Source organism: Oncorhynchus tshawytscha, linkage group LG23 (genome assembly GCF_018296145.1).
Source record: "Oncorhynchus tshawytscha isolate Ot180627B linkage group LG23, Otsh_v2.0, whole genome shotgun sequence".
NCBI classification, from domain to species: Eukaryota; Metazoa; Chordata; class Actinopteri; order Salmoniformes; family Salmonidae; genus Oncorhynchus; species Oncorhynchus tshawytscha.
In genome coordinates, this window is record NC_056451.1 from 10,205,421 (window position 1) to 10,229,699 (window position 24,279).

The 24,279-nt window shown below is 43.5% G+C and overlaps 1 protein-coding gene across 3 annotated transcripts in view; it reads left to right on the forward strand.

Annotated features, from left to right (window-relative positions):
• Positions 1 to 24,279, forward strand: part of LOC112222563 (thrombospondin type-1 domain-containing protein 7A) — a 103,838-nt gene that overhangs the window by 23,400 nt on the left and 56,159 nt on the right. For all 3 annotated transcript variants that reach the window (XR_006079709.1, XM_042304567.1, XM_042304568.1), the window contains exons 2-4: positions 14,351 to 15,182; positions 21,387 to 21,641; positions 22,742 to 22,923. Coding sequence is in view for 2 of the 3 variants with exons in the window: in XM_042304567.1 (XP_042160501.1) it covers positions 14,351 to 15,182; positions 21,387 to 21,641; positions 22,742 to 22,923 (1,269 nt within the window). In the remaining variant the exon portion in view is untranslated. The remainder of the gene's footprint in view (positions 1 to 14,350; positions 15,183 to 21,386; positions 21,642 to 22,741; positions 22,924 to 24,279) is intronic.

Sequence of the window (24,279 nt, forward strand, 5' to 3'; positions counted from 1 at the left end):
TTCCAGCAGTTCTTTGGAGAGTATGATATAATGTCAATGCAGTACACCCAATACTTCTTTTCTCTCTATTTTATCATCAAAGATGCCATAGCCTGAACAGCATTCATGTTCACTGACATAGCTTGCAGCAGAGTCCCTGATTCATAATTCAAAGCGTTTGTTCTTAGTTACAGAGTTGACATTGAGATGATTACCGCATCCTACTCTCGCTGTATTTGTCCTTTCCTCCGCATCTATGCAGGAAATATCACTTCATGCAAAAAATATTATCCAAAGCAACACGTACACACACAGTATGCTCATGCAACATGTGAAGAAGATATTCTGGTTTTATCGTAACTTTTCGGAGTATTCATTCAAATCAAATGATGCCGTTTTTAAATAAATATAATACTGTTGTAGAGTTCTCAGTCTTTGGTTTAAGCCTTTTGAAGTGGTTGAGCTCTTTCACAAGCACACAAGTTCCTTCTCGTGATCCAGGGTGTGATATTTGAAGCCGAATGAATGCTTGTGAGAATTTATGAGCCTCTCTGATGTTGACGTGCTCTCTTTCGCTACGTGTCAATGAAACAGCTCAAATTAGAGGGAGCGAGAACCTCGGGTCCTCCGGGACCGGGAGCTGTCAATCATTCATGTTATTCTTAGCATTAGAGCAATGTCTGGATGGGTGAGAATGGCTAACAAGCTCTATCTACTGTAATGAATCAGTGGTACAGATGCTTAGTGAAAGCTCACTAACCATTTTAATTACCATGTTTTTCGGGATCTGAGGATATTGATGAAGAAGTCAGAGGACGATAAACCTATCATCACTGCTTTGCCCTTTCACAATATGGTTCTCTTGTAAACATAATATACAATTATTTCCCAACATCCTACCAAGACCTCACAGTGGACTTGCAGTCAGTGTCGCTGTCAATTTGAGAGCTGAGATCTCAGTAAACGTCTCAACACTTTGCTGAGAGACTGCAGCAAAACCTCCCTCCACCTCGAAGTCATGCTCTCTGAAACCGTTCCCCGAACCTCAACATCATGCACTTTGAAACCGTTCACCCAACCTCACCGTCATGCACTCTGAAACCGGTTCCCCAACCTCACCGTCATGCTCTCTGAAACCGGTTCCCTAACCTCACCTTCACGCACTCTGAAACAGTTTCCCTAACCTCACCATCATGCACTCTGAAACAGTTTCCCTAACCTCACCTTCATGCACTCTGAAACAGTTTCCCTAACCTCACCATCATGCACTCTGAAACAGTTTCCCTAACCTCACCATCATGCTCTCTGAAACAGTTTCCCCAACCTCACCGTCATGCTCTGAAACAGTTTCCCCAACCTCAGTTTCTGAAACAGTTTCCCCAACCTCACCGTCATGCTCTCTGAAACAGTTTCCCTAACCTCACCATCATGCTCTCTGAAACAGTTTCCCCAACCTCACCGTCATGCTCTCTGAAACAGTTTCCCCAACCTCACCGTCATGCTCTCTGAAACAGTTTCCCCAACCTCACCGTCATGCTCTCTGAAACAGTTTCCCCAACCTCACCGTCATGCTCTCTGAAACAGTTTCCCCAACCTCACCGTCATGCTCTCTGAAACAGTTTCCCCAACCTCACCGTCATGCTCTCTGAAACAGTTTCCCCAACCTCACCGTCATGCTCTCTGAAACCGTTCCCCCAACCCCACCGTCATGCGCTCAGAAATCATTCCCCCAACCTCACCGTCATGCTCTCTGAAACAGTTTCCCTAACCTCACCATCATGCTCTCTGAAACAGTTTCCCCAACCTCACCGTCATGCTCTCTGAAACCGGTTCCCCTAACCTCACCATCATGCACTCTGAAACAGTTTCCCCAACCTCACCATCATGCTCTCTGAAACAGTTTCCCTAACCTCACTATCATGCTCTCTGAAACAGTTTCCCCAACCTCACCATCATGCTCTCTGAAACAGTTTCCCCAACCTCACCGTCATGCTCTCTGAAACAGTTTCCCCAACCTCACCATCATGCTCTCTGAAACAGTTTCCCCAACCTCACCATCATGCTCTCTGAAACAGTTTTCACCATCATGCTCTCTGAAACAGTTTCCCCAATCTCACCATCATGCTCTCTGAAACAGTTTCCCCAACCTCACCATCATGCTCTCTGAAACAGTTTCCCCAACCTCACCATCATGCTCTCTGAAACAGTTTCCCCAACCTCACCATCATGCTCTCTGAAACAGTTTCCCCAACCTCACCGTCATGCGCTCAGAAATCGTTCCCCCAAAAATCATTAGAACTGGATCACCCAAAGGACGACCACTGTAGCTACCTCTACCCGACCCTTGCTGTTGGTTTTAGAATCAAGAAATGAAAAGGTAGAATTAGTTTGCCCAGAGAAATAACAGGTGTGAGGGTAAACCACTCTCTTTGGTACACACTTCCTGCCCTCATAGGCCTTTGCATCTGTCATCTAGCATGTTGTCTCTGTATTGTGAGTGATAAGATCTAGGTCATCTGGCATGTTGTCTCTGTATTGTGAGTGATAAGATCGAGGTCGTCTAGCATGTTGTCTCTGTATTGTGAGTGATAAGATCTAGGTCATCTAGCATGTTGTCTCTGTGTTGTGAGTGATAAGATCTAGGTCATCTAGCATGTTGTCTCTGTATTGTGAGCGATAAGATCTAGGCCGTCTGTCCTTAGATGGTTCAATTGAATGATGGTGAATTATAGTGTGCCACGTTTCTATTCTTCATCTCGGGGCTTGCATTCCATGTAAATACAGTATGTATTTATGTACAGTATGCATGTACAGTACGACATAATCTGACATTCAGATTTGGTATTCACACGAACACATTCTAATGGTTTGAGGGCTTTTAAGAGTACTATTGCATGTACGTGCAATCAATAGTCATTCATTTTTGATTCGGAGACATGATCCGAAATCATTTTCACCCCGAAGGTGTGTTTTTATTGCTGTTTACATCGTACATCTCACAACTGATATGAAATGAAAGCAAACATGAAAAGAGTTGACAGAAGGCTGTCTGTCTGTTTTGGCCCACTGTGTGTGTGTGAATGTGTATGTGTGTGTTTGTGTGTGTGTACTGTGCTAGGCTTGGCTGGGGTATCCACTCTCTACCAACACCTCCCACACTCCTACTCAGTCCAAAAGAGTAGCGCTGCTGGATCACAATCCAAGAGGGATACCCATAGGCCCAGGAAAGAGAGTCCACACCTTGTGTTCCATGTTTAGCCACTAGTGTCCTAGAAGTGTTATTTTCCCATGTTGCACTAATTATCAGCCCAACACAACAGTTTCTCGCCCTTTCTGTTGTATAGTATAGCCGGTAATTGATAAGAAACATGTTCCGTCTACTAGCATCAATCTTAGATCCGTCTCAATCGTAACAGGTCACGTGATGATTTTTGTGGACCCACACGACATTGTCGTGAATTGAGGACCGCTCAGCCTATTCCTGTCCTTATCTTTTCTCGTGTCCTGATCGAAACCAAGGTCTTGTTTACACTAACATGTCAACGTCTCTGTCGGATCAGGATCGATGTTTCGCAACTCTAAGCTTTGTCTAATCTATGATTAGCCTTTGACTGCCAAAACGACCCTTGAAGAGCGGTGTTGAGTCTGAAGTATAGTACTGTAGACGTTCCCACCGCCTTCACAGATGTTTTGTCATCTTTGAAGAGCGGTGATGAGTCTGAAGTATAGTACTGTAGACGTTGCCACCGCCTTTACAGATGTTTTGTCACCTTTGAAGAGCGGTGTTGAGTCTGAAGTATAGTACTGTAGACGTTGCCACCGCCTTCACAGATGTTTTGTCACCTTTGAAGAGTGGTGTTGAGTCTGAAGTATAGTACTGTAGACGTTCCCACCGCCTTCACAGATGTTTTGTCATCTTTGAAGAGCGGTGTTGAGTCTGAAGTATAGTACTGTAGACGTTGCCACCGCCTTCACAGATGTTTTGTCATCTTTGAAGAGTGGTGTTGAGTCTGAAGTATAGTACTGTAGACGTTGCCACCGCCTTCACAGATGTTTTGTCACCTTTGAAGTTACCTGTCATTTGATCAACAAATGTAACTTAGTTGATATGAACTATCAACCTTTGCTGGGATCATAGAGAATAACCTCTAAGTGTTATTGAGAATGACTAGTATTTTGTCTTCGGAGCTCTGTAAACGGAGCGTTATAAGATTATAGGATTAATGTCATTTCTAAACGGTGACTTAATTGTATTGTTCTCTAAACGTATGCTTTGTTGTAGCAGACAAAGTCATAGTTCAGCCATCCTAGACCCTCTCCGATTTGCATACCCCCCCAACAGATCCACAGATGATGGAGTCTCTATTTTACTCCACACTGCCCTTTCCCACCTGGACAGAAGGAACACCTATTTGAGAATGCTATTCATTGACTACAGCTCAGCGTTCAACACCATAGTACCCTCAAAGCTCATCAATAAGCTAAGGACCCTGGGACTAAACACCTCCCTCTGCAACTGGATCCTGGACTTCCTGACGGGTCGTCCCCAGGTGGTAAGGGTAGGTAACAACACATTTGCCACGCAGATCCTCAACACAGGGGCCACTCAGGGGTGCGTGCTCAGCCCCTTCCTGTACTCCCTGTTCACTCATGACTGCATGGCCAGGCACGACTCCAACACCATCATTCAATTTGCAGATGACCCAACAGTGGTAGGCAGATCACCGACAACAACGAGACAGCCTATAGGGAGGAGGTCAAGGACCTGGCCGTGTGTTGCCAGGACAACAACTTCTCCCTCAACGTGATCAAAACAAAGGAGATGATTGTGGACTACAGGAAAAAGAGGACCAAGTATTCCCCCCATTCTCATCAACGGGGCTGTAGTGGAGCAGGTTGAGAGCTTCAAGTTCCTTGGTGTCCACATCACCAACAAACTAACATGGTCCAAGCACACCATGACAGTCGTGAAGCGGGCATGACAAAACCTATTCCCCCTCAGGAGACTGAAAAAATTTGTCATGGGTCCTCAGATCCTCAAAAGGTTCTACAGCTGCACCATCGAGAGCATCCTGACTGGTTGCATCACTGCCTGGAATGGCAAATGCTCGGCTTCCAACCGCAAGGCACTACAGAGGGTAGTGCGAACGGCCTAGTACATCACTGGGGTCAAGCTTCCTGCCATCCAGGACTTCTATACCAGGCGGTGTTAGAGGAAGGCCCTGAAAATTGTCAAAGACTCCAGCCACCCTAGTCATAGACTGTTCTCTCTGCTGGAGCGCCAAGTCTAGGTCCAAGAGGCTTCTAAACAGCTTCTACCCCCAAGCCATAAGACTCCTGAACATCTAGTCAAATGACTACCCAGACTATTCACATTACCCCCACCCCCCTCCTCCCCTCTCCACCCCACCGCCACTCTCTGTTGTCATCTATGCATAGTCACTTTAATTAACTCTACCTACATGTACATACTACCTCAACTAACTGATGCCCCCGCACATTGACTCTGTACCGGCATCCCCCTGTATATATTGTTATTTTTTACTGCTTCTCTTTAATTACTTGTTACTTTTATCTCTTATTCTTATCTGTATTTTTTGAAACTGCACTGTCGGTTAGGGGCTCGTAAGTAAGCATTTCACTGTAAGGTCTACACCTGTTGTATTCAGTGCACGTGACTAATACAATTTGATTTGATTTGATTTGACTTTCCGGTCCCACCAAACAATAATTAACATTTCACTTTCTATTTCTACTTTCATCCATGACCTGCTGTGGACTGTCAGCGGTAAAATGAAAAGGTTAAACCTCCATGTCGCTCTTCATTGTGCTGCAATTGGCTGCCTTTTTAGAACATGTGTGTTCATTTTGGAGGACACCTCCTCAGTGCCCGTTGTAAATCCTTTATTCTATGAAATCTCCCAGTGTTGTGTTACTTTACTATTGAATTGAGATGTAGAGAATGATGCATCGTAGGAAGCAGTAATCTAATCTTTGGCAGAGACGCTCCAGAGGGCGGGAGATCTCACCATGTGATTGGAGCATTTATCTCAATAAAGTGGCAGGTACATTATCAAATCTCTGGCCCTGGAGCAACAGTCACACACACACACGTGCAGGCCAATCACACGGGAACACGGCACATGCAGACACAAGCCCGCTTGCGCATGCCCCCACATGTCCGCACACAAGCACACACGTGCACACGTACAACAGAAACACACTCACATGAACAAAGATGTACTGGCACACACATTTATGCCAAGAGCACTTTGAAAACCAAGATTGACACAAAATTAGCTAACACAACAATAGCAGACACAGTAGCAAAGAGTTAGTCACATAACGCATTAGCATAACGTATGACATTCTGTATATGCCTGTGTAGACTGTATATGCCTGTGTGGACTGTATATGCCTGTGTAGACTGTATATGCCTGTGTAGACTGTATATGCCTGTGTAGACTGTATATGCCTGTGTGGACTGTATATGCCTGTGTAGACTGTATATGCCTGTGTAGACTGTATATGCCTGTGTAGACTGTATATGCCTGTGTAGACTGTATATGCCTGTGTAGACTGTATATGCCTGTGTAGACTGTATATGCCTGTGTAGACTGTATATGCCTGTGTAGACTGTATATGCCTGTGTAGACTGTATATGCCCCCAGGTTATATAGCAATAACAGCGGCACTATGATTTTCCCTACTAAAGGAGAAATGCAAACGATGCCCCTTTTCATGGTATCCGTGCAGGCTTCCTAGCAACACATGCAAGTGTTTTCACAACCCAGCTCACTTCATGTAAAGCCAGCCAGTGCAGCTTTTCCTCGCAGACTAATGGCTGGATTTTTTTAAAGGGCAGATTATAGGCAATGAAACCCCACCTCTCACATCCTCTACCACACCAAGGAAGTCTTCCGTGGAAGTGCCTCTTTAGATTGGAGTCAACAATGTGCTCCTAACTGGCATCATATTAATATTTAACTGCAGCGCCAAGCACCAAGGGGCACATTCTCTCTCTGTGGTTTGTCTTATTCTTCGTCTTTTTTTCAGTATGGCGGACTTTTTTGCTTCAAATGCAGATTTGCTGGCATAATTTCAGGGGCTTTGTTTTTGTATTGCAGTGGATTCCAAATGCTTTACATGGAATAGGATATCTAACTGAAACCTGAGGCGATGCACTCTATTTCATTCTTTCCTGGAATATATTTCATATTTTAGTGGTTTACATACTTTTTTTTTTTTTTACAACTTGTTTAATCTCGTAAAGTGATCAGCGTATAGGCTACATTGCAGCTCATGTGATTATTTGTATCCCAGTTCAATAAGCGCTTGTGTTGATGGAATCAATCAAAATCCATTCCATTCTATTACTTTGCATAATGGAAGTCTATTCCGCTGTGAAATGTGTTCATTGTGTCCTCCAGCCATTTATCCTTTCTATAACTATTGTTTAAGGAGAACACTGCAGTCTGTTCCCAGATGAAGAGACAGAATCAGTTAGAATTCGTGGAAGTAATCAATCAAAATGTCCAACCTCTGAACTTCAAATGTCAACATATCAATTTTATGAATGGTAGATTTTTGATTTGGTCCAGTTACTGTGTCTGACCACAATTACAATAGATAACATATGCGTGTTATCTGAAAACAGCTCTCTCCCTTTCATTGAAATATGATTCAGTGGATTGTGACTAATTATGGTAGGATTTACTGTTGGCTATCTGGTTTACCTTTCCTGTGTTCTCAAAAAGCATGCCTGTCAGAGCTGCATGATGGGCATGTTGAATATCACTGCAAAGCAGGAGGGACACTCCCATCCCTATCCCATTATTTAAAGGTCACTGACTGCCCCTCCCACAACATCCTGCCTCAAACTGGGACAAAAGAACATTTGGGCAACAAGATCAACTCCCACAACACACATAAGAGATCCATGTGTTAGTTAGAGTGTACAGTTGTGGCCAAAAGTTTTGAGAATGACACAAATATTAATTTTCACAAAGTTTGCTGCTTCAGTGTCTTTAGATATTTTTGTCAGATGTTACTATGGAATACTGAAGTATAATTACAAGCATTTCATGTGTCAAAGGTTTTTATTGACAATTACATGAAGTTGAATCAAAGAGTCAATATTTGCAGTGTTGACTTATTTTTCAAGACCTCTGCAATCCACCCTGGCATGCTGTCAATTAACTTCTGGGCCACATCCTGACTGATGGCAGCCCATTCTTGCATAATCAATGCTTGGAGTTTGTCAGAATCTGTGGGTTTTTGTTTGTCCACCCACCTCTTGAGGATTAACCACAAATTCTCAATGGGATTAAGGTTTGGGGATTTTCCTGGCCATGGACCCAAAATATCTATGTTTTGTTTAGTTATCACTTTTGTCTTAGGGCAAGGTGCTCCATCATGCTGGAAAAGGCATTGCTCGTCACCAAACTGTTCCTGGATGGTTGGGAGAAATTGCTCTCTGAGAATGTGTTGGTACCATTCTTTATTCATGGCTGTGTTCTTAGGCAAAATTGTGAGTGAGCCAACTGCCTTGGCTGAGAAGCACCCCCACACATGAATGGTCTCAGGATGCTTTACTGTTGACATGACACAGGACTGATGGTAGTGCTCACCTTGTCTTCTCCGGACAAGCTTTTTTCCAGATGCCACAAACAATCGGAAAGGGGATTCATCAGAGAAAATGACTTTACCCCAGTCCTCAGCAGTCCAATCCCTGTATCTTTTTCAGAATATCAGTCTGTCCCTGATGTTTTTCCTGGCTTCTTTGCTGCCCTTCTTGACACCAGGCCATCCTCCAAAAGTCTTTGCCTCACTGTGCGTGCAGATGCACTCACACCTGCCTGCTGCCATTCCTGAGCAAGTTCTGTACTGGTGGTGCCCCAATCCCGCAGCTGAATCAACTTTAGGGGACGGTCCTGGCACTTGCTGGACTTTCTTTGGCGCCCTGAAGCCTTCTTCACAACAATTTAACCGCTCTCCTTGAAGTTCTTGATGATCCGATAAATGGTTGATTTAGGTGCAATCTTACTGGCAGCAATATCCTTGCCTGTGAAGCCCTTTTGTGCAAAGCAATGATGACGGCACATGTTTCCTTTCAGGTAACCATGATTGACAGAGGAAGAACAATGATTCCAAGCACCACCCTCCTTTTGAAGCTTCCAGTCTGTTATTTGAACTCAATCAGCATGTCAGGGTGATCTCCAGCCTTGTCAACACTCACACCTGTTTTAAAGAGAGAGTCACTAACATGATGTCAGCTGGTCCTTTTGTGGCAGGGCTGAAATGCAGTGGAAATGTTTTTGGGGGGATTCAGTTCATTTGCATGGCAAAGAGGGACTTATATGCAAATTGTCATCATACAAACTGAGGCAGCAGACTGTGAAAATTAATATTTGTGTCATTCTCAAAACCTTTAGACACAACTGTGGAGTGTGAGGTGTTTCTGTAAAACATGTTGTTTTTGTGGTGTTTGCTGCTTTAGTGGCAGCTAGTGAAATCATAGGACGTTGGTTAGCATGCATAGGGCAACCTTTATGCCTCTGGCAGGTTGTTGAATTGGTCGTGGATTTTGAGCGTCAAGGAAATTATGAGGTTTTATTGATTGCGTTCTTACTGTTACTGACGGCTTGAACAGATTTCCAAGTGGAGCAATAGACCATTACGTTTGACCTTTTGAAATTTGTCTGCTTTTGAATGCGTTGACAGTTGGATTTTGACACACACACATATGAATGGGTGGTTTGTGCAGAATGCCCAAAATATCTTGTCACTGCAGGGGTGACAAATGAGTCTGTCTCCTACTGCAGTGCAGTATTCCACCTTCGATTTGTTATTGATCACTGAAGTTCGTGATTTAATTAGCCGAGTCCAATTCAATGACTAGCAGATGGTAACCATGACACTAGTTCATAAAGGTGGCATGGCATCAATAATGACACAGAGCCTGCACAATGTTTCCTATTTGGGAAAAATATAATTAAATGGAGGAAACTGTTTCACATTGTATGGGATAAATCGAAAGTCTGCCTTAGAGTTATGTGCAGTGATGTATGTTGTGCTTGATGAATCAGAATCATAAAAAAAGCCCTTTAAAAGATGGAAGTGTCATTGTGGTATTCCAGCTAATGACATTCAGGTCAATTGTGAGAGGTAGAAACATGGCCAAGGGCCCAGATCACACTGAACATAGGGTCGGTAATTATCCATGAATGTTAAGCAGCTCAAAGTTTTTCAGCAGACATTAAGTGGTAGCCTCTGGCCTCTTCCTTCTCCTCAGACATATTTTTCTCTTTTATATTTATAACCCATGATTTACAATTTGGTGTTGTTTATAATAAAAAATAATAAAAGGGCAATGTTCATTTGTTCATTCTTATGGGGTGGCTGGTAGCCTAGTGGTTAGTGTATTGGACTTGTAACTGCAAGGTTGCAAGAACCAATCCCTGAGCTGACAAGGTAAAAATCTGTTGTTCTGCCCCTGAACAAGGCAGTTAACCCACAGTTCCTAGGCTGTCATTGAAAATAAGAATTTGTTCTTAACTGACTTGCCTAGTAAAATAAAAAAAATACAATGTTTGGAAGTGAAATGAAGTCTCTGACCATACTTAGTAATTTAAGAATGTATGATGCATTCTCTTCAAATGCAGACTTCTGTACTACCCCTTAGGACTATGTGGTCTCTCTGAAGGGATACACAGTTTGACCTTGTGTTATGCTCATCAGATTGTTTGCAAGCGTTTTAGCCTTTTAGCTAATGAATTGCTCTACTGGCCTTAACAGGAACTCAGCATGGCATGTTCAATGTGTTGACGTTCATCTCTGCCAAGGGTTACGTGCAATTGTATTTAAGAGGGCCTTTTGTATTCCGTTTCACTCTGTGCTGCAACTGAACATTATTAGGAGTTGGGTATGGTAATTAGGGGACACAAGGTCTTTTGCTCGCTTTCATTTTATAGTTCTTTTTGTAGCTTTGGCCATCTGAGATGTGATTGCACTTTATTTTAAGTGGTTTTCATAAAGCAAACATAATCTGCTCATAATAATACCAGTCCAACCTGGTCCTAACAGTCTGTAGAATGACATACATTTTGAGTGCTCTGTGAGACACCTAAACCAGAAGTAACAACAGGGATTTCTTGGCAACCACCACTTTAGCATCTGTCAGACAGCAAGGACAGCTCAAAATGATCCCTGACCTTGGCAGTAAGTAGTTCCTGTCTTAGATGGATCAATAACAAGCAAACACAACCAAGTGAACAGCTCTGTGTGACACCATCCTTAGTGAGGATGACCCTGGGGGAGCCAAAACATGTCTGTCCATTAATGAACACATTGGGACAGAGAGATCCAACTTACTTTCCAACAGTTGGGATATTACACTTCTTACTCCAGCCTAATTTGCGGGGAGGGGAGTATGTGCACTTGAGCCTATGGGAGATCTGTTAAGGCTCTTGGACATTGTGTGAAAACGTTAAAATCTCCCTCTGAGTTATATATTCAAGCATTAAGGTCCGAGGGGTTGTTGTATATGACCAGTGTACCAAGTCTAAGGGCTGTTCTTAAGCACAACGCCACACGGAGTGCTTGGATACAGCCCTTAGCCGTGGTACAATGGCAATATACCACAAACCGGAGGTGTCTTATTGCTATTATAAACTGGTTACCAACGTAATTAGAGCAGTAAAAATATTTTTTTTGTCATACCCATGGTATAAGGTCTGATATACCACAGCTTTCAGCCAATCAGCATTCAGGGCTCGAACCACCCAGTTTATAATTTATAGTATACTATTCAGACTGTTGATGTTGATAACTGTTGATATACTAAACGTTAGTTCTGTACTTCATTCCTTCATCAAGCACAACGCCATGACCCAACATGGATGATCTTATCCTACAATTGGGGATTAAAGAGCTGTTTTGCATTTTTAACAGCATTCAATGAGAGGATGTCAGTTTGGCTTCCATGACATGTAGCTACAGCTCCAAAATGAATGTGTTTCATGCCATACTGTCTTCATCATGGAGTGCCAACAACCTAATCACTGCTAAGATCCCACCGCTCACACCATGTGTCTAACAAAACTTCAAAGTAAGCTCCTTTTGCTATTGGGGAAATCATTTACTCAGGCAAACAACATATAAGGGATAAGCCTTGGGAATGCTCCAGATAGTTTACCCCCTGCCTCTTTTGTGCCGAATACCCCCGACAACCCATTTCAAAAGGCTATTAAATGAACCCCAATCTATTCGGTAGCTAACGGATGACCAGACATCCCCTGAATCACAACTACAGTGCCAAGAAAGAATATATGAACCCTTTGGGAATACATGGATTTCATTGGGAATACATGGATGGTCATAAAATTTGATCTGATCTTCATCTAGGTCACAACAATAGACAAACACAGTCTGCTGATAACACACAAATAATTATCAGCAGACTGTGTTTGTCTATATTGACACACCGTGTAAACATTCACAGTGCAGGGTGGGAAAAGTACGTGAACCTTTGGATTTAATAACTGGTTGACCCTCCTTTGACAGCAATAACCTCAACCAAACGTTTTCTGTAGTTGCTGATCAGACCTGCACAATGGTGAGGAGGAATTTTGGACCATTCCTCATTACAAAATTGTTTCATTACAGCAATATTCTTGGGGTGTCTGGTGAGAGCTGCTCTCTTGAGGTCATGTAAGAGTATCTCAATTGGGTTGAGGTCAGGACACTGACTGGGCCACTCCAGAAGGTGTATTTTTTCGGTTGAAGCCATTTTGTTGTTGATTTACTTCTGTGTTTTGGGTCATTGTCCTGTTGCATCACTCAACTTCTGATGAGCTTCAATTGGCGGACAGAGAGCCTAACATTCTCCTGCAAAATGTGTCTTACCGTGGACTGATGAACATCAAGGCTTTTAGAGACACTTTTGTAACCCTTTCCAGCTTTATGCAAAGTTATCAATTCGGGGTTCTGAGCTCTCTTTTGTTCGAGGCATGGTTCACATCAGGTAATGCTTCTTGTGAATAGCAAACAAACATTTTGTGAGTGTTTTTTATAGGGCAGGGCAGCTCTAACCAACATCTCCAATCTCGTATCTCATTGATTGGACTCCAGGTTAGCTGACTCCTGACTCCAATTAGCTTTTGGAGAAGTCGTTAGCCTAGGGTTTCACATACTTTTTCCTACCTACTGTGAATGTTTAAATTATGTATTCAATATAGACAAGGAAAACACAATAATTGGTGTGTTATTAGTTTAAGCACACTATCTTCATCTATTGTTGTGACTTAGATGAAGATAAGATCGAATTTGATGACCAATTTATGCAGAAATCCAGGTAATTCCAAAGGGTTCACATACTTTTTCTTGCCACTGTATATAGGATGCATGAGAAGTCTGACAGCAGGGCATTGATCTTGTGTTGATATAGGGGGAAATAGAACAGCCATGTGTGATGTGCTTTGAGGCTTCTGTCGACATGCTGACACACTGATTGAAGCCAGTTCCTGCCAGCGAGATCAGCAGCTGAGCGAGGAGATGAGTCCACTAATAGGCTGTCATCTGAGGCATTTGGGTCTGATAATTGCAGGAAATGTTTCACCCGGTTTCAGCAAGACTAGAGTTCTTTGTCCTCCACAGGGTGGCAATCGGTTCAGGGGTGCAACATGGGTAAACACAAGGCCCCCTCACCCAGAGACCACTCAGCCAGAGGCCATCATGTAACACAGTCAATTGGCTGTAGATGGAAGGGGTTGGTCTGAGGTGAAGTCTCCTCTTCTTTCTCGGTTGTCCTGTGCTGTCACTAGAATGTGGATAACAACGGCAGAGCACAACATGGCCATGGATTAGGTTGAGCTGAATGACTCAATGAACAACACTGCTGCTAAGCCGCAGATTGTTTTTACTGTGATGAGGTTTGGTGTGGGGATAAAAGTCAGAGAAAGTTATTGTGTTATGGCTGCAATGGAGACTTCATTCAGAGTACAACGTGGAGCTGAAAGGGGAGCTATGGTAGAATAGCTGATGTACTAATCTTTCAGTGCATGAATTGTAAATATGCTGTGAGTCTCCAGGTATGAAGACGTGTTCTCTATGACATTTTTGGTCGCCATCGATCCGTCCACTGTGCCAGCTGATGTGGGTTAATTCTACGTTATGGTTGATATTTGTATGGTTTGCTTTTTCCAACTGATTAATAAACTACCGCCCCTAAAATAATCCATTTGCCATCAATTGATGTACTGTATAGTGTGCACTGTGTCCACTTTACCATTTGATGTAAAACATATTTTAAAAAGCCTAATTCTGGCCTATTTCATAGTTATTTTAACGCTGTCTGTGTTGTGTTCCCAAGGGCCATGGGGCAGATGTATGGGCAGTGACTGTGGCCCAGGTGGCAGCCAGAGTCGGGCTGTGTGGTGTGCCCACGTGGACGGCTGGACCACCCTCCACACCAACTGTGACCAGTCCCAGCGGCCTTCCAACCAGCAGAACTGCTTCCGTGTGTGCGACTGGCACAAGGACCTTTACGACTGGAAACTGGGTGCCTGGAACCAGTGTGTGTCCGTGTCAACAAGAACCTTTGGGGGCTTGCGGCCATACGTATGCAATGGGGGTGAGGAGGGCATTCAGACCCGGGAGGTGGGCTGCGTACTAAAGTCAGACGAATCTCTCGGAGACGACACCATCTGTGAGTACTTTGAGCCCAAGCCTCGACTAGAGCAGGCCTGCCTCATCCCCTGCCCTCAGGACTGTGTGGTGTCTGAATTCACCCCCTGGACGTCCTGCTCAAAAACCTGTGGAACCGGCCTAAAGAACCGGGTGCGCAGTGTCCTTGTGCCTCCACTCTTCGGGGGTTCCGCCTGCCCAAACCTAACCGAGTTCCACACCTGTAAGCCAGGGCCTTGTAAGGGGCCTGAGGGGGTGTACAGCCTCAGGGTGGGGTCCTGGATGCCCTGTTCTCTCCCCATTTCCCGGCCGGTGCGGCAGGCCAAGCATAGGAAGGGTAAAGGGGGGGCCAGGGAGAGGCCTGGGGTCAAAGACCCTGATACTAGGGAGCTGATCCAGAAGAAACGGACCAGGAACCGGCTCAACAGGCAGGAGAGCCCCTTCTGGGACATCCAGGTGGGATACCAGAGTCGCACGGTGTCCTGTGCACACAGGAACGGGAGCACGGTGGGACTCAGGTAAGTGGTTCAGCATCAGTATTTCAGGGTCCTTAGTTTGTGCCTGTGTGCTGGTTGTCCTTTAAAATTGTACTTTTAGTCTAAATGGGCAAACCATGATATGTCATTGGTCATAGGAAACCATGTGTTTTTGTCCATTTAGAACTGTAATTCATCATAGTGAGTTATCTGTTGTCCGTAAATAACACTCAATCTTAATATAGGCACAAACCTGCCACATGTCTAAACAGGCCTTTGTAAGGGGTTGTTTTTATCTTCTTCAGAACTGTAAGCACAGTATTATGTTGTGATGTACTGTACTGATGTACAGTGGATGACAGGTACGGGATGGTTATGTGTCTCTGCTTTGCTGTCAAAGCAATGGAGCACTCCCACTTTCTGGTGTCTCCTTTCAACGGTGGAGATGACAACTCTATATTCACTGGTGCTCATTCCATGACAGGGATTGAATCTTAGCCAGCACTTCTGTCATCTTTGACTGTGAAATAGCAGGATGAGTTGCACAATGTACATCATTATGTTGGTATTGTTACGTGTGCAGGTGAGGAAAGATAAAATCAAAAAGCTTGATTACTAACAGTAATTTCAGTTCAACTAAAAAAAAAGTACAGTCATTTATTTTTAAATGCTGTTGACCAAATACTTTTTATGATAATCTTTCACATTAGGAGTATGGTTCAGGTTATCAATGATTCAGGTTCTTCGCATACTATATCTTATATACAGTACAATATACAGTAGACAAGACTGCATGCATACCCTTCAAGTAAACTGACATTTCCTTGGGCCCTGTCTTGGCTTGAGGCAAGTCCCTAACCCTGTCTTGGCTTGAGGCAAGTCCCTAACCCTGTCTTGGCTTGAGGCAAGTCCCTAACCCTGTCTTGGCTTGAGGCAAGTCCCTAACCCTGTCTTGGCTTGAGGCAAGTCCCTAACCCTGTCTTGGCTTGAGGCAAGTCCCTAACCCTGTCTTGGCTTGAGGCAAGTCCCTAACCCTGTCTTGGCTTGAGGCAAGTCCCTAACCCTGTCTTGGCTTGAGGCAAGTCCCTAACCCTGTCTTGGCTTGAGGCAAGTCCCTAACCCTGTCTTGGCTTGAGGCAAGTCCCTAACCCTGTCTTGGCTTGAGGCAAGTCCCTAACCCTGTCTTGGCTTGAGGCAAGTCCCTAACCCTGTCTTGGCTTGAGGCAAGTCCCTAACCCTGTCTTGGCTTGAGGCAAGTCCCTAACCCTGTCTTGGCTTGAGGCAAGTCCCTAACCCTGTCTTGGCTTGAGGCAAGTCCCTAACCCTGTCTTGGCTTGAGGCAAGTCCCAAGTCCTTGAGGCAAGTCCCTAACCCTGTCTTGGCTTGAGGCAAGTCCCTAACCCTGTCTTGGCTTGAGGCAAGTCCCTAACCCTGTCTTGGCTTGAGGCAAGTCCCTAACCCTGTCTTGGCTTGAGGCAAGTCCCTAACCCTGTCTTGGCTTGAGGCAAGTCCCTAACCCTGTCTTGGCTTGAGGCAAGTCCCTAACCCTGTCTTGGCTTGAGGCAAGTCCCTAACCCTGTCTTGGCTTGAGGCAAGTCCCTAACCCTGTCTTGGCTTGAGGCAAGTCCCTAACCCTGTCTTGGCTTGAGGCAAGTCCCTAACCCTGTCTTGGCTTGAGGCAAGTCCCTAACCCTGTCTTGGCTTGAGGGTCCCTTGAGGCAAGTCCCTAACCCTGTCTTGGCTTGAGGCAAGTCCCTAACCCTGTCTTGGCTTGAGGCAAGTCCCTAACCCTGTCTTGCCTTGAGGCAAGTCCCTAACCCTGTCTTGGCTTGAGGCAAGTCCCTAACCCTGTCTTGCCTTGAGGCAAGTCCCTAACCCTGTCTTGCCTTGAGGCAAGTCCCTAACCCTGTCTTGGCTTGAGGCAAGTCCCTAACCCTGTCTTGCCTTGAGGCAAGTCCCTAACCCTGTCTTGCCTTGAGGCAAGTCCCTAACCCTGTCTTGCCTTGAGGCAAGTCCCTAACCCTGTCTTGGCTTGAGGCAAGTCCCTAACCCTGTCTTGCCTTGAGGCAAGTCCCTAACCCTGTCTTGGCTTGAGGCAAGTCCCTAACCCTGTCTTGGCTTGAGGCAAGTCCCTAACCCTGTCTTGGCTTGAAGCTCTTTCTTTAGCATTGAATGGTGTCTTTGTTTTATGCTGAGTGACAATAACTTCAAATGTCAGCACGGTATCTCTCATCTTAGAATCCATGAAGTCTTTCATCTCTAGCAAGGAGAGCTACAGTCTCTGTTATATAGCCTTATATCCACATTATGTATGTGTTACATGCCACAGATGTGATCAATTATGTACTAAATCTATTCATTAATGCGCTGTTAGTGCCAACTTCTCAGCAGTGGCTGGGATCAAATATTTCTAAAGAACCGTGAAAACAAATCTTATACCCTTAGGAAGGTAAATACTAATCTTTGACTTGTTTATTTCTGGTTCTGAAATATTTATCGTTGTTTTTGCCAAAGTGGAACAAACTTCCCAGCAAACACAAAAGGTTTCTGTGAAAGTTCCCAGAACATTATTTTGGTTGCGGCAATGTTCTCATAACACAAAAACTGTCCAGTTGCGATGATGATTATACAATGTTTGTATAAAACATTTGCCTGGTGTTGCAAGAACGTTCCCAGAACGTTGTGGCGGTATGTTCTAAAAACATTACTGGTACATTGTGTCATTACATTACCTGGAAACCTAATGAGAACATTTGGGGGAATGTTCTGTGGTGGTTGTTACAGATGTTGTGCACAACATTTTCGTGAATGTTAAGAAAACATTCCAAGAATATTTCCTTTAAAACATTTTCTGAATAAAATAAACATTTTGTTATCAAAAACATTCTTCGTATGTTTTTGGGATGTCATCATCCTAATGTTAGATAAAAACCCAACTAGAACTTAATGAGAATCTTCGCTAATGTTCTGGGAATGTTCCCGGTTTGCTGGGTTCTCTCTGAAGCGATATCCAATGAATCTAGGCAGTCGTCCTCCGAACATCTTGCTGACTTCATTTCCCATTTTGTTTGATGTACATCTGTCATCGTTGGGCCACAGCTTTCTCTTGACTCATTAGACTTTGTTTTAGTCTGGTTGTAGAATAGTGGCAGGCTTTTACATGTAATAATATGAAATCCGCATGCAAGTGTTGGCTATTTACTGTAGATTCCAGCTTGCATGGTGGCCTCTGAGGTTTCCGTTTACCACCAGAAGCACTTCTAGAAAGTACCACTTTACATCTTTTAGTTCAAATTTGAGTCTCCCATATGCCACCACGTTTATGATTCTCTTTACTGGCCACACTGGCCTTCCAAACATTCCACTCTGTTTTCTAAAGGCGCTGAAAAAGATGGTTAAAAGATTTCTCCCAGGGTTTCACATTCCCTGACCCACATAGTACAGCCTGTGTTGTAGGCTTTAATTGTACCACATGTTTCTTAGCCAAAGCCTCGTGTAATGAGCATGTTTGTGTTCAATGTGGATATTCTAAAGAAACCAAACTCTTTTTTTGTTGTGGAATTTCATGGAATTTCTTGTTGTTTGTTGTATAACCTTTATTGGTTTTAAAATGAGAGTTTGAGTGTTTTTGAAATATTATTACTCTCTTATTTCAAGTGAAATTGTTTGTCTGTCCCCATTCTGTCTGACTGACGGAGATTAAAAAAAAGACTACTTTCAAGACTTCAAAACCCCCACAACAATGCAGAAAATAATAAAAAGTTGACACGACCAAAACATCAAATACTGAAAGAGATTGAGTTGCCGTGAAAAGGGTCAATGGATGCGTTAAGGCTTTTTAAGCATGTGTGAAGTTTCATCTGAGTCAGGAAGCGAATTATCCTCAACGAGTCGCAAAACCTTTGTTTTAATTTCTGAATGTTTTTCACTGAGAAAGAACTCTACCTGCGTGCCTTGTTGGCATCACAACGAATCCTCGTCGTGACGTCACACCTGCAGGCCCGCCACATCAAACAATTCAAAGGTATCTGAATCTGTGGAGACAGAGGGGTTAAAAACACAACTCCCTCTTTTTCAAGGCTTTTTTTTCAAACCAGTTGCACTCGTTTCCAGCAGAAGTGTGAGAAGCTAGAGGTGAAGTGTGGCATCGGCGTCGTCTAAATGAGAGGGTTCTAAATGAAGCAGAGCTGTAATTAGCGGTAAAAGATCGTCAGCTGCGGCGCCTCGGGGGAAAGGCGATGCACACTGCGGTGCAAGGAACAGAAAATAGTCGGCTTTAATTCCTAATCATTTGAAGGAGCTTAAAGAGGCAGCGTTTATTCATTAGCTCTAATTGCAAGTTGAATGATTACAGAGTGATTGCTTTTGGTGATTGATCAGTTGTGGTTACTATTCGGAGGCTTTTGAGGCACAACCCTTCAGACTTTATGTATTGTATTGTATTACATGTACACAACCCCTGGTCTCATGGTCCTTTGAGCCGGATTTGAACCAGCAACCAATTCACTACCTAAATGTGGGGGCTTCCCAGCTTTTTTTTCTGCATTGTTTAAGGTGTGATGATTCTGAATGAAGGGTTGAGTATTAGGGTTCAATGCCAGTCAGTTCCATAAGGACTCTTGAATACAGCTTATTACAACATGCTTAGTATAATGTACATTACCGTTCAAAAGTTTGGGGTCACTTAGAAATGTCCTCGTTTTGAAAGAAAAGCACATTTTTCGTTCATTAAAATAACATCAAATTGATCAGAGACAGTGTAGACATTGTTAATGTTGTAAATTGCTATTGTAGCTGGAAACGGATGATTTTTAATGGAATATCAACATAGGCGAACAGAGGTCCATTATCAGCAACCATCACTCCTGTGTTCCAATGGCACGTTGTGTTAGCTAATCCAAGTTTATCATTTTAAAAGGCAAATTGATCATTAGAAAACCCTTTTGCAATTATGTTATTACAGCTGAAAATTGTTGTTCTGATTAAAGAAGCAACAAAACGGGCCTTCTTTAGACTTGTTGAGTATCTGGAGCATCAGCATTTGTGGGTTCGATTACAGGCTCAAAATGGCCAGAAACAAATAACTTTCTTCTGAAACTCGTCAGTCTATTCTTGTTCTGAGAAATGAAGGACATTCCATGTGAGAAATATCCAAGAAAGTGAAGATCTCGTACAACGTAGTGTACTACTCCCTTCACAGAACAGCGCAAACTGGCCCTTACCAGAATAGAAAGAGGAGTGGGAGGCCCCGGTGCACAACTGAGCAAGAGGACAAGTACATTAGAGTGTCTAGTTTGAGAAACAGATGCCTCACAAGTCCTCAACTGGCAGCTTCATTAAATAGTACCCACAAAACACCAGTCTCAACGTCAACACTGAAGAGGTGACTCCGGGATGCTGGCCTTCTAGGCAGAGTTCCTCTGTCCAGTGTCTGTGTTATTTTGCCCATTTTAATCTTTTATTTTGATTGGCTAGTCTGAGATATGGCTTTTTCTTTGCAACTCTGCCTAGAAGGCCAGCATCCCGGAGTCGCCTCTACACTGTTGACGTTGAGACTGGTGTTTTGTGTGGACACTTGGATTAGCTAACACAACGTGCCTTTGGAACACAGGACTGATGGTTGCTGATAATGGGCCTCTGTATACCTATGTAGATATTCCATTCAAAATCAGCCGTTTCCAGCTACAATAGTCATTTACAACATGAACAATGTCTACACTGTATTTCTGATCAATTTCATGTTATTTTAATAGACAAAAATGTGCTTTTCTTTCAAAAACAAGGACATCTCTGAGTGATCTCTACGTTTGAATGGTAGTGTACATTCTACTATAGTACAAGTATTAATACATTATAGTACATGATAGTATTAGTATCATGTACTTACATCCAGCTCATTGATGAATGACCCCTGGCTTCCCATTGTCTTCCGATAGGTAGTGGTGTCAATCCTACACAACCATCTATCTGATGTAAGACAATGTTCCTTGATGAGTAATACACTGCAATAGACAGGACGAAAACCAACATTCCACAAATTCAACCAACATACGCCAAATTCTACCTCAAAATCTACCTCAGCTGACTTCGAAACCCACTGACCACTTGTTCTAGGACCACCAACACACACAGGGCTTCCTCAGGACCAGCTTTCACATCCACTGTCGCAAATTGCAAGCAGATCGCAGACAGATCTCAGATTACTGACCTTGCCACTTCTGCTCTCGCCTTACCTCTGTGTTCCAGTCTGTGTCTACCCTGGGACCTCCCTCTGACGGTCCAGTCCTGCATCCTTGCTAAGGACTGTAAGCTGAGCGAGTGGGCAGACTGGGGCCCCTGCTCCAAGGCCTGTCTAGACCCAGACCCTGAGTCCCCCAGGGGCCAACGCTCCAGGACCAGACGAGTGCACCAGTTCTCTGTGGGGGAGGGGGAGGACTGCCCACCGCTGGAGGAGACGGAGCCATGTGACCCCCAGGGGGATGGAGTACTGCCCTGCGCCACGTGAGTGTCACTTAGTGTCATGAGGATGTGTGGCTGTATGTGTGGAAGTTATAGTTTTACACTAAATATGTGGTAAGAAATATACTGAACATTTATGGAAGGCCTAGAGCTTGAAAGTGGGTTAAGTCAATGTTGTATTTGTGGAATTTCAAATTATAAAATGTTGTGTCCAAATGTAATGTATTACACAGTAGAATCAGGGTGTCGAAAAATACTACCGTACATAGTTCAGGAACCTGACAGGCCTCCAGGAAGTTTTCAACAAATTGGAACCACTTAGTGCACTAACTTTCCAAAGTCTACTGGATTCTCACTGGCAGAGGTGATACATTCCTCCTGTTGATTTCCCATTAGCTACTTCATCTAGCTAATTTGCTCTCCAGGGTGGCCCATAGGAGTTGGTTTGTGTGGGCCTGTGTGTGTGTGTGGTAGAGCAGAGAGCATATGGAGAAAGATTGGTGTGTTTGAGCTTTTGCCAGACACAGACTCAAATGGAGTCTATGACAATATTGTCTCTCCTGTAACCTGCCATGCAATCACACACACACACACACACACACACACACACACACACACACACACACACACACACACACACACACACACACACACACACACACACACACACACACACACACACACACACACACACACACACACACACACACACACACACACACACACACACACACACACACACACACACACACACACACACACAGCTTTCCTGTTCCGATTCTGAAAAATACTTCAAAACCACACCATCTATAAAACTATCGTGACATAGTCTTTCAAATGGATTATTTCTATGACTAAAATGTATCTTTTCATATTACTCCTGTGTTACATGGATTGGAAGCAATTAGCCAAACATGGAGCTGATAGCTATTGAAGTTGTAGTGGAACGATAAGGATTAGTGTAATTCAAGTTTGGCATCTGCAGCCCCAGATGCAGGTAGAACAGATCAACACACAATTGACAAATGTGTTTTTATAGCACAGACAGGTCAGGGATTTGATTAGCTAAAGAAACCTCAGTTCAATTTTAAATGTGTTTTGACAGCATAACACCCACACACCCATCTCTGTCACTGTCACAGTTACACCTGGAGGACTACAGAGTGGAGCGACTGTAGAGTGGACTCGTTGCTAAGCCAACAGGACCGTCGGCGTAGCAACCAGACCGGCCTGTGTGGGGGAGGGCTCCAGAATCGAGAGGTGTACTGTGTCCAGGCCAACGCCGAACTACTGGCCTACCTCAACAACCTCAAAGACAAAGATGGTAATGAGGAATTTCCATATATAGCACGTTTTCATAACATAGTCTTTCCTGTATATAAGGGACAGACCAAAATGTACTGGGGGGGGGGGCTGGTCCAACTCAAGGTGTAGTAGAAATAATATGCACCCCCCTCCCCAGCGTAAAAAATAGTTTCACATGACCCACATTAAAGTAAATGGAACACCCTCCCCTCTCATAGAATGAACTAAAAATCATGTTTACAACCCTGCGTTTATAAACATGGATATCGACTTCAGCATACTTTTGTTTCACAGTCGATGGGCCAAAAGGTTGGGGGTTTGCCGACCACCCCAGACGAGTCATATTTATAATTATATGTTTTATATGCAAAGAGTTTTCCACTAACAGCTTTCTGTGCCAGTGCATCACCACAACCAATAAACAGAGCATACCGACTTCTGGCACTTCGATATCATTGTTTGTGTTTTCAACACCACAATAAATAGACTATGTCAATCTGGACAAACAGAGAATTACATCCCTCCCTACCTTGTAGGCCTACCCAGTAAAGAAGGCTTGACAATCTCTGAATGACATTCAACTTTTTTGCCGTTTTGTAACAGATGACTCTTTCCATTGATCAATTGGTCGCTGCACAGTTTGAATTGATAGATTGATTTTATTTGTCAGTAAAAAATAAAAAATAAACATATATACACAAAGATTTTTTAAATAAGTCTCGGACTTATTTCCATTCTGTTCCCTATTTTCTACATATACAATTACATAGATACAGACACATTACAGAGATAGAGACAAAAAAATCCTCAACCTCCAAATGTGTATGAGGGGGGAGTTTAAGTCCAATTCTTACCAGCTTGTTTGGCTAGTAGCATATTTTTTAGATGTTTAGGGCTGCTGGTGAACCGTGAGGTGGAGGCATAATCAAAGCCATACGGGACAAGCGCACTATCTAGGTTTCCATCCAATTGGCGACAGATTTTTTTGTGTCAATATTCTAAAATCTTCATAAAAACAATATGCCATTTCAGAGTTTTCTTTAGGAAACAACATGACAGGGGAGATCTTAATTTACTGGACATTTAAGAAATTTACAAGGCATCCATATGCATCCAGCTCCATCAATAAACAAGAGATATTGGCCCAATGAGACACATTTACATGTCCTTAAACAGCCTGTAACAATGACAAAAACACTATTCCTTGTGTTTTGATGTGTATCATATGCAAAACGTTATAGCCAATTTTTTTTTAAATTGTTTTTTTTTAGGCTACTTTCCTCAAACAATAATTGTCCACCTCACAGTTCAGCTGTCAGAAATTTGAGCACAACATGTATCAGGTCATTGCATGCATAGGCCTATGGGCTTAGGT